The sequence below is a fragment of the Gobius niger genome (assembly GCF_951799975.1).
Source record: "Gobius niger genome assembly, chromosome: 6".
NCBI lineage: Eukaryota > Metazoa > Chordata > Actinopteri > Gobiiformes > Gobiidae > Gobius > Gobius niger.
In genome coordinates, this window is record NC_136857.1 from 12613076 (window position 1) to 12628605 (window position 15530).

Here is a 15530-nt window from a genome sequence, read left to right on the forward strand (position 1 = left end):
GTTACAGGCAGTACCATTATCCCGGGTTCAGGGGGAACAGCAGCAGCGTATTCATTTATTTGACTCTGAAACAGTGATGTTGCCAATCATGTGGCATGATAAAGACACAGATGATGCATTTTAATACGATATGATCTTAAATTACGATAATATTCTCTAATAGTCTATCAGTTCTAATTTGGACTACATGTCACCCCGATAGACTCACATTTTGGACGAAACCGCCCGGGACTCAAAGTTTGCCGGGAATTGTAGGCTTCAAGCATAGATATTAAAAGATCTGCTTTAAACTACTGTAGTCAAACCACACAAGCAAATACACCAGCACGTTCCATTTTATTTTAAAGAAGCAAACAACACCGTTAACAACGGGAAAAATGTGCATGATAATGGAATAAGCAGAAGACAATGCAAAGACACATCTGGCTCTACAAAATGCTTATCAAAAATAAACATAAGGACATAGGAATACAATAGGGGAACTTGACCTTTTAACCAGACTGTTTTGTGTTTCTCTCTTATGTATGTTACTGCAAAGCTATTTACAAATAGGCAAAATATTTTAATATGTTTATTTTTTCAGTAAAACAATGTCCCTCCTGCAGTATGATTTTCATTATGTGGCCTAAAAAAGGATTGTGAGGAGATACAGTGCACTGAAGAGCTACATGTAGAGAAAGGTTATCATGGGTAATGGGAATGATATGTTGATAAAAAGTCAAGAAGACTGTGATATTGTGTAGGGCATTTACAATTAGTAGGATACTAAAACATAACACATTTCCGTTGTGCTACTCAGAATACCACACCTGTAATGAGGACTTCATGCACATGATAAGAAATTTAGATGTACAATTTTTGAGCAAAATAAAAGCTCCCTTAACTATAGTCCTGTATGAAGCTGAACACTGCTGCACAGATTTATGTTGCAATGTAAGTAGTCCATAGATCTTCAATTACAAATCATCAAATACTGCTCAATGCCGGGCATATTCTTCAATGCCCCCTGCTTGTACCAGCTCTTGGAGACTGGCCAGTGCTAGTGACACCTCTTTGTCCGTCTTCTGGTTCCTGTGCAGAGGCTGTAGTGTGTGTGGGCGGCGATGGGGGTGGGTAGGAGGGAGGTGGGATAGTGAGTCGAGGCTGGGGAGGCTGTGCAGGTCTGGGGGAACTGGGCAGAGGTGGAGGGGCTCGGGAGGTGGCAGGAGAAGCATGTGTGCTCCTGACCACTCGGGACGGTTCAGGCGGACAGTCACTGATTTGCTCTAGCAAAGACGGCATGTCTCCCTCAATCTTCTCCAACACTGCTGCCATTTGCTTCTCAATCTGCTCGATCACGCTGTCCATTTGCCAGTCACTTGTGTGTGGTAGCCCAGTCCCATACATCCCAATCCCTGCACCACCTGTAAATAGGGAACTACTATATGGATTTCCAAAACTTGCAATCTCCATTCCAACTGGGCTAATTTCAGGTTGGTATGGTGTTGCGTGACGACCCAAACTGGCTGTACTACCAATGGAATAACACCCTGGTCCAGGAGTTGGGCCTGTCCTTGATAGGTTGAATTCAGCACTGTATCTGTCTGTTCTTCTGGTCTCTCTCTCTCCTCTAACCAAAGGACTTGTTTCAGACCTTAATCTAACCTCTCCCACTCCAGTCGCTGGTAGGACTGGTGCCACTGACCTCTCAGCCACTGCCTCCGGGAGTTGTGTCTGACACCAGTTTCCACTGTGGTCCTCCCTCTGTGCACCAGACTTTTTCTCAGGTGTGCCTGTGACTGTAACAGGGTTTGAGCCTGTGGGCACTTTGCCAGTGAATGGTGTAGCCATGTTACATTTGTCAGTGAGGTCAGGGGAATGGGAAACATGCTTTTTGTCAACATTTGCATCTAATCTTTCTGAGACCCTGACACCATTTTGACTGAGAGGCATTGTTGTTCTGTTTCCATCAATGACCATTTTTTCCTGGGCTGTTTCAGGTGTTGCATATGATTGATTCTGCTGACATGGAGGTTCCTTAAGTTCTGAAGGGGAAATACCGACTGTTGGGCCTATACTTGTTGTTATCCTGTCTCCTATTGCTTCATGATCCAAACCCACTGGACTGTTTTCTACCGTCACCTCTAAAGACACGCTACTGGATGTTACCCCTCCATCACTCGTGCCCTTATCTCCCTCCTCACTGGTCCTTTGGGACTCCTCCCCTGCCTGAACCTCAGCAGAGCTGTCAGTCAGAGCCTCAGTGTTCTTCAGCCGCTGCATAAATGTTGTGACCCGAATTGCTTTCTGCAAGGCACAAAAAAAAGACATAGAGATACATTTTAATATAAAAAAATATGGTTAATCTGGATCTGGTTCTATAGAAAAGTGAGCAGAGCATAGTATGAAATAAAAACATAAAAGCATTTGGTGGAATTACTATATAGGCACAATGATTTATCATTAAGTTATTGAGTTGCAGTGTTGTCTAGAACAGTGCAAATTAGTTAACACAATTTTAACTGTCACGAGATATCAAATAATACACCCCAAATAAAATACATCCCCCATCTATGTTCAGTCAACCTTCAGACACTGGTTTCACAACTAAAACACTGCGTTACCCCAAGTACAAATGGTAACATTGCATTACCACGATAAATCTCACTTTTTCAGGGACCCTACATACATGAGTGCCACTATAATACCTTTTTAGGATTATTCAGGAACATTGATTCTCCTGAAGTGAAAAGTTGTTTTAACACATGAAAAATACAAACTATAGTGCAGCTGAATACAAGCAGCTTCTGTTTAAACCGGGATGGAACCTACAGGTACAATAAGCAAGGATTTGTTCAAGAGGAATGACACAGAATCTACGCTGTAGTGCGATAGACCAAAGTGGCCTGCATCCCATATCCTTTCTAAAACCAGCCTCCTTATCTGCACTCAGCATACATGTAAGCACATAGTGGTATTTGTTGCTGATATTCATCTCAGTTTACTTATCAAATTATATTAGTGCAGACGAGGAGTTAGAAAGGAACAGAGTGTGCCACTTTGAGAGTAACCTGGTGCAGAAAGTGGGGCAAAGTGGATGGATTTCTTCTGGGACAAGGCAGTGTGTGACAGTGGATAGGAACAGAGCATTGACCAAAAACTCCAGCCCAGACATGTTCATTTCATCCTTACTATATAAAAATAGGCTGTAAGTCAATGAATCATGCTGTGCAAAATGTGAGTTCTACTCATGCCCTGTCCTTCCACTCTCCCTTATACAGTGAGCTACAATACCTTCAACTCCTGGGCATCACATGAAGAAAGAGAGAAAAGGATTAAAGCTCAATATGTCTCTGTCCTCTGGATTGTTTTAATGATAAAGTAGGCATTTAAATAAGTGTGTTGCGATGAGTACGTAATATGGAAATTAAAAATGTTTGAGGATTATATAATGATAGAATATAAATAGAAGTAGACATACCCGCCATTTAGCCTTGGCAAAGTTCTTTTCAAACTGGGCACACACTCCATCTTTGAGGTTTTTCTCTGATGCACCATTTCCAGCAATCCTAAACAGGGTCGAAGTAAAAGTGAGGCCCAAGTCGAAACTTCATCACAGTGTTAAGTAGCCTACCATTCATGCCAAAGTGCGTCCTGTGCTGTTATTCTGAGCATCTGATCCACTTCCATTAGTCGACACACAAGCTCTTTAGCTAGAGGAAATATATAGTAAGATACATCAGAAACACTAAAAATACAAATGACCACAATGTATCCAATGTAATTATTTAACTGGGACTAAATGGGAATTATATTAACCTAACTATTTCAGTTGCCTTATAGACACTAACTGGGCATGCAATGATAGTGAAATTATTATCTCACATTTTTCAGGGACGAAACATACACGAGTGCCACCGTGCCACCCGACTACTAGACAAATGGTGAAGCATGTTGCCATCATGTGGTGATACTGCGTACCTGCAGGTGAAATGTCATCCCAGTATGGTGAGTCAAACTCGAAGTCACCAGCAACGATCCGACAGAAGATTATGCGATTATGCAAATCCATATTTTCTTCCTCTGTTTCATCATAAAACGGTGGGTTACCTGATAAACTAAAATGGAGAAGCATGTCAGAAAAGCGTATATCACAGAATATTCCAGGAATTTAGAGAACTTACAGTATATACATAATAACGCCCACAGCCCAACAATCAACTGGTCGTCCATAGCGATGACGAGCTACAACTTCTGGAGCTGGAAAAACAAATGCTGATGTTAATTTGATGTGCATGTCACCAGAGTGGGTTCATTCAAACTAATGTCAAATTTCATTCTGATTTTCCAGTTGCTGTCAACCGCAACCAAAATTCTCTATTTTTGAGAAAATAGTGGTAAAACAATGGAAATGATCTTACCCAGATACTCTGGAGTTCCACATGGTTCTGTAATTGGCCCATTTTCAAATCGAGACAAATAGAAGTCTCGCAACACAACCTTGTTGTGGTTGTTTTCTGTATAGTACATCAGATTTTCCAGCTGAAAAAGAATGGCAGAAGTTCATCTAAATTCTGAAGTCATTCGAGAGGCCAGAATGTGTGCATTTATATTTTAGAAAAATGTGAACGAATTGAGTGTAATTTCAAGATTCTCTAAGATTTCTGTTTTCCCCAGAAGAGGGCGCTTCAATGTCATGCAATAAAAGATCAAAACTTGTTTTATAATTTTTTGGTGTTGGTGGTGGTGGAAGTCAAAGACATCAATCTGTAAGTGTGTCTTCGACTCCGTAGAGTGTTTATTCACTTAAAAGATCTACTGAATACTGTAGATCCTTACTTACTGAATAAAGGGTGTTGATGTGTCTACAAAGCTTTTACATATTGAAGAAAGGGAAATCTATTTTAAACATCTACATTATTGCCTGATTAACTGTTCAGCTTTGGAGAATAATACCTTCAGATTTCTGTGAACTATATTGAGGGAGTGTAAGTACGCAACAGCCTCCAACACTTGTCTGATGACGTTGGAAGCATCTCTCTCTGTATAATTTCCTTGGTCCAAGATCCAATCAAAGACATCTCCTCCTGTGGCCCTGAAGGGAACAAAGCCACAACATGAGACACAACAGGTTTCATGAGCACATTTAACTCTACAGTGTAGCAGTAAACCATATGTGCTACAATGAAATCAGGACATTGATGTTTTGTTGATGTAACAGATGAACAGGCCCAAAGCTTTATCGGGGTAGGGTTTGTATATTTATTCTCCCCAAGTTTTGTTCATGTTTCAGTCTTGTATTGATCAGATAAAACTTTAATACCAATTAGAATTTGGCCTATGCATGTGTAACCCTCAACATTTTGGATATGGTAAGCATATACCGACAGTCCTTTTCTATCCACAAAAACACAAATAAAATGTTTTTATTGCGTTATTCATCCAGTATACGTTTTTTTTTCAACTCCCACTACACTGCTCCACGCCTACCACTTTTACTAGTGTTTGAGGTGATCACCCCACAGTGCTAGAAAACCTTTTAGCCTTGGCATGGAAACTAAAAATACTAACAAATGTCTTCAAGGTGTTTTTCAAGTAACCAAAACAGCACTGTCATTTAACTGCAAATCCCTATTCTTTCTCTGAACTGAAGCAGCAAGTGAGGACGATGCCACTGCTATCAAGTGTCATGGACAGGCCACACTCGGTCCATATTGATCCTTTCTCCTCCATAGAGACCCACTTATGCCAAACAGTGCTTCAGGTGCTCTGAGTAATGTAGTGTTACTAAGAGCAAATATCAAATCCAACACCTTGCTCTGGCGCTTAGGGCTGGAGCTGAGCACACGGTAATAAGCGAGGAGACGCGAGCCCTACCCTTGAGCTGATATATTGTGCCTGTAAAGGTACGCGGAGGAACACAACGCAATTAATACGCACGCTCCAAAACACTAAGACGGTTATGTGAGACAAATGCAGTGTTCAATGGTACAACTCACAGTTCTTGGATTATAAAGTATTCTTTCCTTGTCTCGTATGTATCGACCAGCTGAAGGATATTGGGGTGGTTTACCCTGGGAAAAAGTAAGAATACGTAAGTTAACAGGTGAATGTTCAATTTATTTCAACTGTATGTTCACAAACAAACCAGTAAAATTTAATAAGATCATCAAGTTCACCTAAAAACTGTAACTGGGTCATTTAGAATACGATGGCAGCCACTGTACATTTGAAGTATTTATTTTCATACACAATGTTTTTGTTGTTGTTTTCTTGTTTGTTTTTCTGCCTTTAACCTTTAATTTTTCAAATGCAAGGTTCTACCGGTACTTGTGTTATATTACCACGAAAATACTCACCATGTTAGCACTCACTTTTTCCTCCCACTGTATACTCTTGGAAACTGGATTTTCCATGAGTATACAGTGGGAGGAAAAAGTGAGTACACCGTGTGGAATTTCTCACATTTCTGTCTAAATTGGTCATAAAATGTGGTCTGATCTTTATTAAAATCAAAAGAATCATCAGTGCTTGCTTAAACTAATAACACCTAAAAATTTACATTTATATTTTATATTTTTAATGGCCATAACATGTAAACATTCATAGGACAGGAAGGAAAAAGTAAGAACTCAGGAATCTCGCTGAGCTGCAACAGTTTTGTAAAGAGGAATGGTCCAAGATTCATCCTGATCATTGTGAGCGTCTAATCTGCAACTACAGAAAAGCAGTTATTGCTGCAATAGAAGGGAAAGTGTGCTATATAATACAAGGGATCGCTTACTTATTCCACGCTGTTGTGAATGTCTCAGGTCTTTCTGCAAAAAAACGTGTGAATTCATTTTTATATTATTGATAGCACATTGTCCAGGCCCTGAGGTAACAAAACACCCCCCAAACCACTATTCTCCCTGCTCCACACTTCACAGTGAGTATGGGTTTTAATGTTGGTGCGCTGTTCCATTTGTCCTCGAAACATTACGTTGTGTGTTCCTCCCCAACTATTCAACTTTGGTTTGCGAAAGAGCTCTTGGATGCTCCACAGCACTGCTAGACAAATATTCAGTGGATTGTTGGACCCAAACTTGACCAATTTAGGCAGAAATGTATGAAATTCCACACGGTGTACTCACTTTTTCATCCCACTTTATACTGTTTTAACACTTCTCCTCACATACTGTTTCCATCTTATCACCTTGCTATTATGGGCTGCAAAGTAAAATACTATCCATATTTCCTTGTTGTTTGTCAGTTGTGATGCCCTGAGTTTTTGACTTTTAATTTACTTGTAAAGAGCAGAGCCAACTACTCACGGCATAATTTTAAAAGGTGCGCTACATTTACACAGCACTTAACTCTGTCACCTCGTTTGATTTCATGCTACGTACAATTTCAGGATCATGATTTCGTTCTTGGCAGCCTTGCGGACTTTTCGGCCGTCCTTCTTCAGGAATTTTTTACAGACAAACACTTTCTCTGTCTGCCGTTCCTTCAGCAGGCACAGCTCGCAAAACTCCTTCCTGCACAATTAACAAAACATACACAAAAGACAAATAATGATCATTTGTATTTTGGTTTACTTTGTGCACTCTGGACTGATGTTTAGTAACGTCTGCAACTTAAAGGGTACGGTCTACAGAGAGATACATGGAATTTTTGCATATTGTTGCTGTTTGTTGTGCACCATTTGGACCATATGACAGTTGCTTTCTGTCAATCATTTAGAGTTTGCCTCCAATCAATCCAATTCATCAGATGATTCATTAAGAAAACCAAAACACCATATTGAAATGCTATAAAGCGGCCATAAAATGCACATTACACTGACTACAGAAATCCACACACAGACTGGCGGTACTCACGCTCGGAGGACTTGTCCAAACTCATACTTGTCTGTAACGTCAGATATGTGGTTGTATGACCGCCCCTCGCGCAGGGCAAGGCACCCAAACGGCATGATGGCATCCGCCTGGAAAAAAACACAGATGTTTTTTTTTTTTTTATTGATCTGAGATACGCAATGTCAAAAGTTCACAGAGTTGATAAATAAAATATGCGGATGGCACTTGGATAAGCGGAGGAAAGGGATGGCAAGCATGGCTGGCATGTCAAAGAGGCACTGAGGCACTGATGAAACATTATGAAAGCCTGTTTTGAGTTGATGTGTGTTATCAAAGGACGGACGTTACTATTAGCCTTGAAAATGCACAATACATAAGAGAGCTGTAGTGATAGAACAGATCACAGAGCAACGCGCTCGTCTGGGAGCCTGGGTCCATGCCAGTCTAGTCAACAGACACTGAGCTACCCACTAAGCTCCCCTCTTTTTTTGCCAAAATCTGCGTGGACTCTCTGTTACGTCTGTCAAATCCAAGTTAAACTTCAATTAGAAAGGCCAGTGTCCCTCTATCCCCAGGAGCAGATGGCCTCTTTAGCAGCTATTACTAGTCTGAATCATAGCATTTGCAAATTTGTAGTATAGGCCTGTAAGAGTAAAGGTGTGAATGCTATCCTTTAATACCACATAAGAAAGTTTATTTTTATAACTGAAGTGTTGTATAAACAAGTTGGTCTGCACCTCATCTTGGACAATGCAAGGGGCAAATTAATCTCGCTATTTCTTCGTCTCCTATAAATTCACTGAGGCTACTTTATTGATAAATGCTTTGTCAGGCCCTGAATGTGGGACAGATCCATCTCGATCAATGGGCTGCAGCCCCACTCATTACACCCTTTCTCATTCAATACAATATGTCGAGTTAAAAAACTCCATGAAAAATGTTCATATCAAACTTACAGGTCTTTATGTTCTGATGGGGCAGAAAAGCATAAAGAACAACGAAATGTTGTGTTGCAATTTATCATACAAATAATGTTCTATTCCAAAACAGACACTGACCCCAAGGTGAATCTTAAATGCCTAGGTACAGAATCAAGGATGTACATAGTGAATCAGCAATCAATATAACATCTCCAAACAGTCCTCAGGCACTCCTCACCCACATCCTTAAAACCAACACAAACACTGCAGCACTGCTTGCTTGAAGCTCACCTCACTAAGATTTATCTGTGAGAAAAATTATTCCTTTCCTTTGTTTTAGTTTGGTTTGAGTATTTCTCAGCCAATGTTTTGTTTCGTTAGTAAAATTACATGTTCAGAAAATGCCAGAAATGGGTCAACTCGAGTGGTTTTGGGGTTTTCAGCTATTAGAAGGTAGAAGAAAATAGCAGCATAGCAATGATGGATAGCAGCAATCATGGATTCTTCATCATTGTTTTGTACAAAGTATGTGGTTAAAGCATTACTTTCATTCTAATTCATCAAAAAACTGTCTAGAGGGTCTTATTATTTGTGCAAATTGAATAGAAGAACTAATCATATTTTACAAGTAGGCTCATCTTTCGTCATTACGGGTACGTTTTCCCTCTATGTATCATTACAAATGCAGATGATAGGGCCAGTGGTGCTTGGGGATGACAAATGGAGGAGGTGAGGTTGTAGTAATCTGAGTGCTGGCCCTAATCTCTAATCTGTAATCCAGAGCACTGGGATGTGCTGTTGCTGCTGCCTGCGTTGTGTGTCTCGTTGTGTCTATGTGGTGGGTATGAGTGAAAAAGTGATGGCTTTGCACATGTGCACGTAGCAGTAGGTCCATATGTGCGGAGAATGTGACTGGATTGACACAGATTATTAGAACAAACAGCTGTAATCACTCGACATGGTTCCAAGATGGACACAGTGATATGAATGGAGTGCGCTCCTTTTCCCGCAGTAACAAACAGTCCCATATGAATTACTGGCACCATCTGCCCCTCTCCAATTGTGAAGGGACAGGGCAAAGGACATAACTTTTCTGAGTGCTTGTTAGTTTTACTGCTCTCAAATACTGTCCCCAAAGGCTACAGCTAAACTTGCTGGAATTTTTTTGTAACCGCAGCAAAAATCCCCACACAGTCTTGCCACTTCAACTTGATGTTTGAAAATGAAATGTGCAAGTGGTTCAAGACAGATTCAGCACTGACCAGGGAATATAAAACATAGTGCTTTACCCTTCTACAAACCTTTGACAGTAGATAACAGCTTACAATTAATTGTTTCTAAATGTGAGGCATTGTTTTCATATTACATACCCAGGTCCATAATAGCAGTATGTAACTATAAGTAATAACAGTGTGTCGCTCTTTTGTCCATTAGAAATTCTGACATTAATTAGTTGTAAAGTTAATTTCTTTTCTTTGTTTTTTGTGATTCCAAATTTAAAGTGTGTTGTGTTGCTGTTATGACATTAAGGAGGTAATTTATCAAGACAGATACTGTACAGTGTGTGCAAGCTGGAAAATAGCCCATAGCTATTTGTGGGCATGTTGCACTTATTTAAGTGAAAAAAAAAAGCAAAAAAGTTAGTTACTCCGCTATTGACTTTTGCTCGTACTACCTGTTTTGCACATGAGCAAATGGTGTAAACGAATTGCCTTGATTTCCACAGCGGAGCATACGCAAGCAAACAGGAAGCGGAGCAAACCAATCAGCGAAGGGCAGTTATTAGCGATTTTGCGTTAATATTCAAACAGAATAATGAGTCCCAACACTCACCTACTGTCAATGTGTTTTTGGTCATTTACCGCTAATTAGAAAAAAGATCTCCGCTTTCACGTAGATTGTTAACAACGGCAAAAGCCCAGACTGTTATCCCCGTGTATAAAATAAACAGAGGGGTATCACCCTGGATGCCAGGCTAATGACCTCCTAGGAATTGAGCTTTTTATGCAAAAAGAAACCCCTGATATTAGTGTGTATTTGACCTTTTGTTAAGCCAGTGGCTGTATGAGTGGTTAGCATGGCGACTTTACTTTCGATCACGGTGGCCTCTTCAACACTCCAGGACAAATTGTTTTGTAGGTTTTCTGGATGGAATTTACACGTAACTATGGAGACAATCCGTCAGCAGTGAAAACCTATCAGAAACTCGAACAACAATGAATCCTGGAGCATCTTAGAGGCCATTGTGATAGTAAAGGTGCTCTGCAGGTCACCCATACAGTCACTAAAAGGTGTAATAAACCCTAACAAAATATTTAGTTATTTCCACATAAAAAGTTCCATAATGCACATTTAAATACTGAATGTGAAATCCATGTCCATAAATTCTTTCAGAGATACATGATATTAGAGCAATACCTGATAACAATTTACATGGCAAATATTATGATTAGTTTATGATGCACATTTAAACATGTCCAGGAGCATTAACACTTGAGAGAACACTGAAATATGAACTGCCAACCTAAAACAAGAATCACATGCATTTCATAACTGTTTGTCATATCTAAACTAAATTAGCAACATTAATACATCATAACAAAGTAAACTGTATTACTAGTCTTTGTGATTTGCTAATTACGGCCACTCATATATGATGCAATATGATTCAATGTTTCAGTAAAATTGTGTTATGTAACCTCCTAATAACAGCTGTATAAAGAACATCTTTCTGACAAAAAACACGGAGGAAGAAGAAGGACATGATAAATGGTGGTGTGGAACGAATAGCAAAGAGAAAAGCACACAATGACTAAGTGCAAAGGGCTTAGAAAAGGGGTGCGCAGAATCATCGAGTGAATAACAGACAACTGCAGAGGCATATTGAGAGCACCCTCAACTTCACAGCTACAGTAGAGTGTGAAGGACACACACTGGCAGCAGAAATGTGTAACCAAAATACTTGGCTTGAATGAATAAGTCTGCTTTGTAAAAAAGAATCCCATGTACTTCGACATGTTAACTGGATGTCATTAAGAGCGGGCGGAGAGACGGAGGAAGCAGAGCTGAAGATGTTGAGGTTCTCTGAGGTTGGTTAGAAGTAGAACATTTTAGTTTTGGGCATGCAGTACGCATAGAAATCGAGTGCAGTAAAAAGATGGTGAGATGTGAGGTACTATAGGCCAAGGGGAAGCATAACAGACTTTATTACTGACAGAGGACATGATGCTTTATTGAAATTGCACAAGTCACTATGAGTAGTGCCGAAAAAGGCTATAGGTTTTAATTAAAATGTATGAGTGGGGTGGCAATACAAAACAAAGGACCACATTTTCTGCCTTTATATTGGGAAAGAGGGAACACCATTACTAAGTATAAAGGAAATATTTCTGACTTGGTGTCTTGTTATGAATTTGATTATGTTAATGCTGTGCGACACACACACACGCACGCACACACAGGTATTAACACAGCCATCTCAGATGTGAGGGTACACAGGGCTGAGAATCGCACCTCACACTCTGCCTCTGCCTCTGTGCCTCTTCACAAGTGTGAGCTTAAGACGGCTCCGACTGAGAAGCCAAATGAATTCAAGAGAATACCTTTAATCAGCTCTGAGCAAAGTCTTTGTGAAAACTCAATGTCAATGTTACCAGTCTATTACCGGTCTATTCACTCTTAAGTTAAATCCATGTCATCCACCGAGCTGCTAATGTTGAAGGCACAGCTCATTCAAACATAATGTAATTTTGATCCAATTGAACATTACATATTGTGATAACCGTGCCCCTCTTACTTTCTCCCTCCTTACGACAAATCATTTCTCCCACATAATTGGAGCTACATATTCAGCCACAGCTGGTTGACCACCACCGATCTCTTACTCACATCGACTGGTCAGAGCCAGCACACAAACCTTAGCCAGTTGCTCAATATTAACAGACATTATCCGCCACCTACAGGCGTCTGAAGTGTGCACAAACGCAAATTAAAGATATTCTATGCAAGCAAAATCTATTGAATACAAGAGAAAAGGTAGGTAAGGTTGTGTAGAGCAGCGATATGTTGTATTGTGGCGATGTGTCCTTGGATTTAACAGATGCGGCTCGATGCCTCCCAATCACAAACACTGTCATTATCATCAGCAGCAGGCACCAATCCTGTACAATGCGATTAAATGATGCGCAGTTTAGATGAGTGGTGACGTTATATTTACAGTGAAGAGATAAACAGATCCAAAAGAGGGCAGAAAACAATAATCAACTAAATGCATAATTGACCAAGAGAATATATGAAGTCCCTCACTTAACAAAAACAAAGCTACGAGTGTTTTTGATCTCATGAAGTCCTTCACGGTGTTACTTACTCCAAGATCTGTATATACGAATCTAGTAATTTTTTGATGATTTGAGTAACTAACGTCAACCAATCCATCCAAGTTTTTACACTTTACAAAAAAAGGGAAGTCATCGCATTCAAAATTAGATGAGAAAAAAATCAAAATATACTTGAAATAATAGTTGCAGTTGTTAGTTTATGCACTGTAGTCCTTTTTTGGGGAGATGTTTGCGTTTAATATATATTTTGACAAATGTATTGTAAACAAATATCGCTCATAATTGACCATTGGATTGGATAATTCGATTAACAATTTTATAGTACCAACCACTGTCCCATGTAACTAAGTACTTTGGTTATTTCAGCTTGCGTGATCGGTAGATATCTTGTCATCATGTCTGACTTCACTCACATGTAGAGCAGCCTTCACAAATGCATGCACACGTTTCACACACCAGTGCACTTCGCAAATACATCCGATGTGACAAAGACAGGGGACCGCTGCTCGTTATGATCTGACACGACACTCTTCAATCAATATCATAACAACATTTTTTTTTTAATACCAAACTGCTATATGAATCTACAACGCTTTCTCTAGTGTAAATGCATGGTTGTGTTTCCCACTTCCACCACCACAAACATTGTACCTTAAATAGCTACAGAGGGGGGAAACTCTTTAGTGCAGCCATTTAGGCCTCTGTGGCAGCAATTTTTACTGGTTTGTGGAGATGTTTCTAAATTTTCGAGTCACGAAGAAAATCTTGAGCATTTCAAAACCTTTACAGTCCTGTCTTCACCAAAGAGACACAAGACATTTCACGTTCATTTTCATATATATTTATTTAAAGGGACTATACAGAGTTTAAAAATGTTAAAATCACGTATTCCCCCTCTCCCCTACATGTTCCAGCAATGTCCTGTTGTGTAGAATGAGCTCAGACCTATTCACCACAACTGCCTCTAAAATCCTGCACTGTCACTCGATCATTTCGATCCGAAGCACCGTCATGCTCGAGCTTAAGGGAACAGGCCACCGTTTTTCCATACTGAGATATGTTCTTACCTGAGCTTAGACGAGTTGATGCGTACCTGTCTGGTCTTTGTTTGGAGCTATAGGAAAAATGCTGGGAGAGGCCAAATGCTAACAACATCTTCGTTCGGTCGTTGTGCGTGACTGAGCGCACGCACAAAAAACAGACAGGAACGCATCAACTCGTCTAAGCACAGGTAAGGACATATCTCAGTATGTAAAAACGCTGGCCTGTTCCTTTAATATAGAACCTGCAGTTACGCGTAAGACCTGAGGTGGCAGTAGTGAGTATAAAAATGACCAACTTGGATCTAGACCAGTGGTTCTTAACCTTGTTGGAGGCACTGAACCCCACCCGTTTCATATGCGCTTTCACCGAACCCTTCAAGCGGGGCGTGTCATCACGAATCATACGAGTCGGGTAATTGTCTTGACCTCCGCCGAACCGCTGAGACTGACTCACCGAACCCCTGGGGATCGATCGAACCCAGGTTAAGAACCACTGATCTAGACCCTTTAAGGGTTGTTTTAATCGAAAACCTATTCAAGATTCAACCTATGTTATTTTTTATATTTATGCTTTTGTCATTATATAAACAACGTAAAATAATATAATAAAAAGTAAAATAATAAATAGGCAGCATAGCTATACCTAATGGAAATAAATTTATGTGGATGTTTTCGATTCTTTCCATGCGCTCACACAGTTCATGTCCCTATTGCAGCTGCACATGATTCTTTTGGGAGTCTTCCTTTGGCAGTTATGGAAATGGATAAGATTCCCCATTTGTTTATTGAACCTGCCATTGACTTCATGTGTTTTGGAGCGGATTCAACACGAATGACAAGTGCCCACAAATAACTCATGAGACGATCTACCTTGGGCTTTTAAATTGTTGCGATTAACCTACCGCTTTAATAACCATGGTATTTGTAAAATCGGTTAATCTTAACATCCCTACTGGTTTGGAATCTGCTACTACCTCACTCACAATATAGTGGGTGTGCACATACATTATTTGACAGTCAAACAACCCACACTGTTTCAGTCACTTCCAATCAACGTACGTAAACACTCCAGCTATTAAGCATCTGTAGTACCACACTCTCATTCACAAACACACTCTCATTCATCCTGGCTTTTTGTACATGTTTTTAGTGGTGGGGGAAACCAGAGAACCTGGAGCAGGCATGAAAGGCCCAGCCCAGGGATTAAACCGGAGACCTTCTGGCTGCGCCACTGTGTTTTTGAGCCATAACTGAATTTGCCTGACTGCTTTTTTGTACTGGAAATACATGTCTCAATTGAACTCACAGAAGATCTAAACTTCTAATATTCTTCGAACATACTTTTAGCATATTTAAATAATGTAGGTTCTGCTGATTATTTTCTTTAAGAGAATGTTTTGCATCCAATGT

The 15530-nt window shown here is 40.1% G+C and overlaps 1 protein-coding gene across 2 annotated transcripts in view; it reads right to left on the minus strand.

Annotated features, from left to right (window-relative positions):
- Window positions 1-360: 360 nt before the first annotated feature.
- The window catches only part of camkvl (CaM kinase-like vesicle-associated, like), a 39881-nt gene continuing 24711 nt past the window's right edge, over window positions 361-15530 (minus strand). Inside the window, exons 2-11 of one of the 2 annotated variants that reach the window (XM_079559183.1) lie at window positions 7842-7948; window positions 7368-7499; window positions 5979-6053; window positions 4936-5074; window positions 4401-4521; window positions 4164-4239; window positions 3961-4097; window positions 3614-3692; window positions 3461-3548; window positions 361-2286 (exon numbers count right to left, since the gene is read on the minus strand). In XM_079559183.1, coding sequence (XP_079415309.1) covers window positions 997-2286; window positions 3461-3548; window positions 3614-3692; window positions 3961-4097; window positions 4164-4239; window positions 4401-4521; window positions 4936-5074; window positions 5979-6053; window positions 7368-7499; window positions 7842-7936 — 2232 coding nt within the window. In that variant the 5' untranslated portion in view covers window positions 7937-7948 and the 3' untranslated portion in view covers window positions 361-996. The remainder of the gene's footprint in view (window positions 2287-3460; window positions 3549-3613; window positions 3693-3960; window positions 4098-4163; window positions 4240-4400; window positions 4522-4935; window positions 5075-5978; window positions 6054-7367; window positions 7500-7841; window positions 7949-15530) is intronic. The other variant, XM_079559184.1, reaches the window with a different exon arrangement.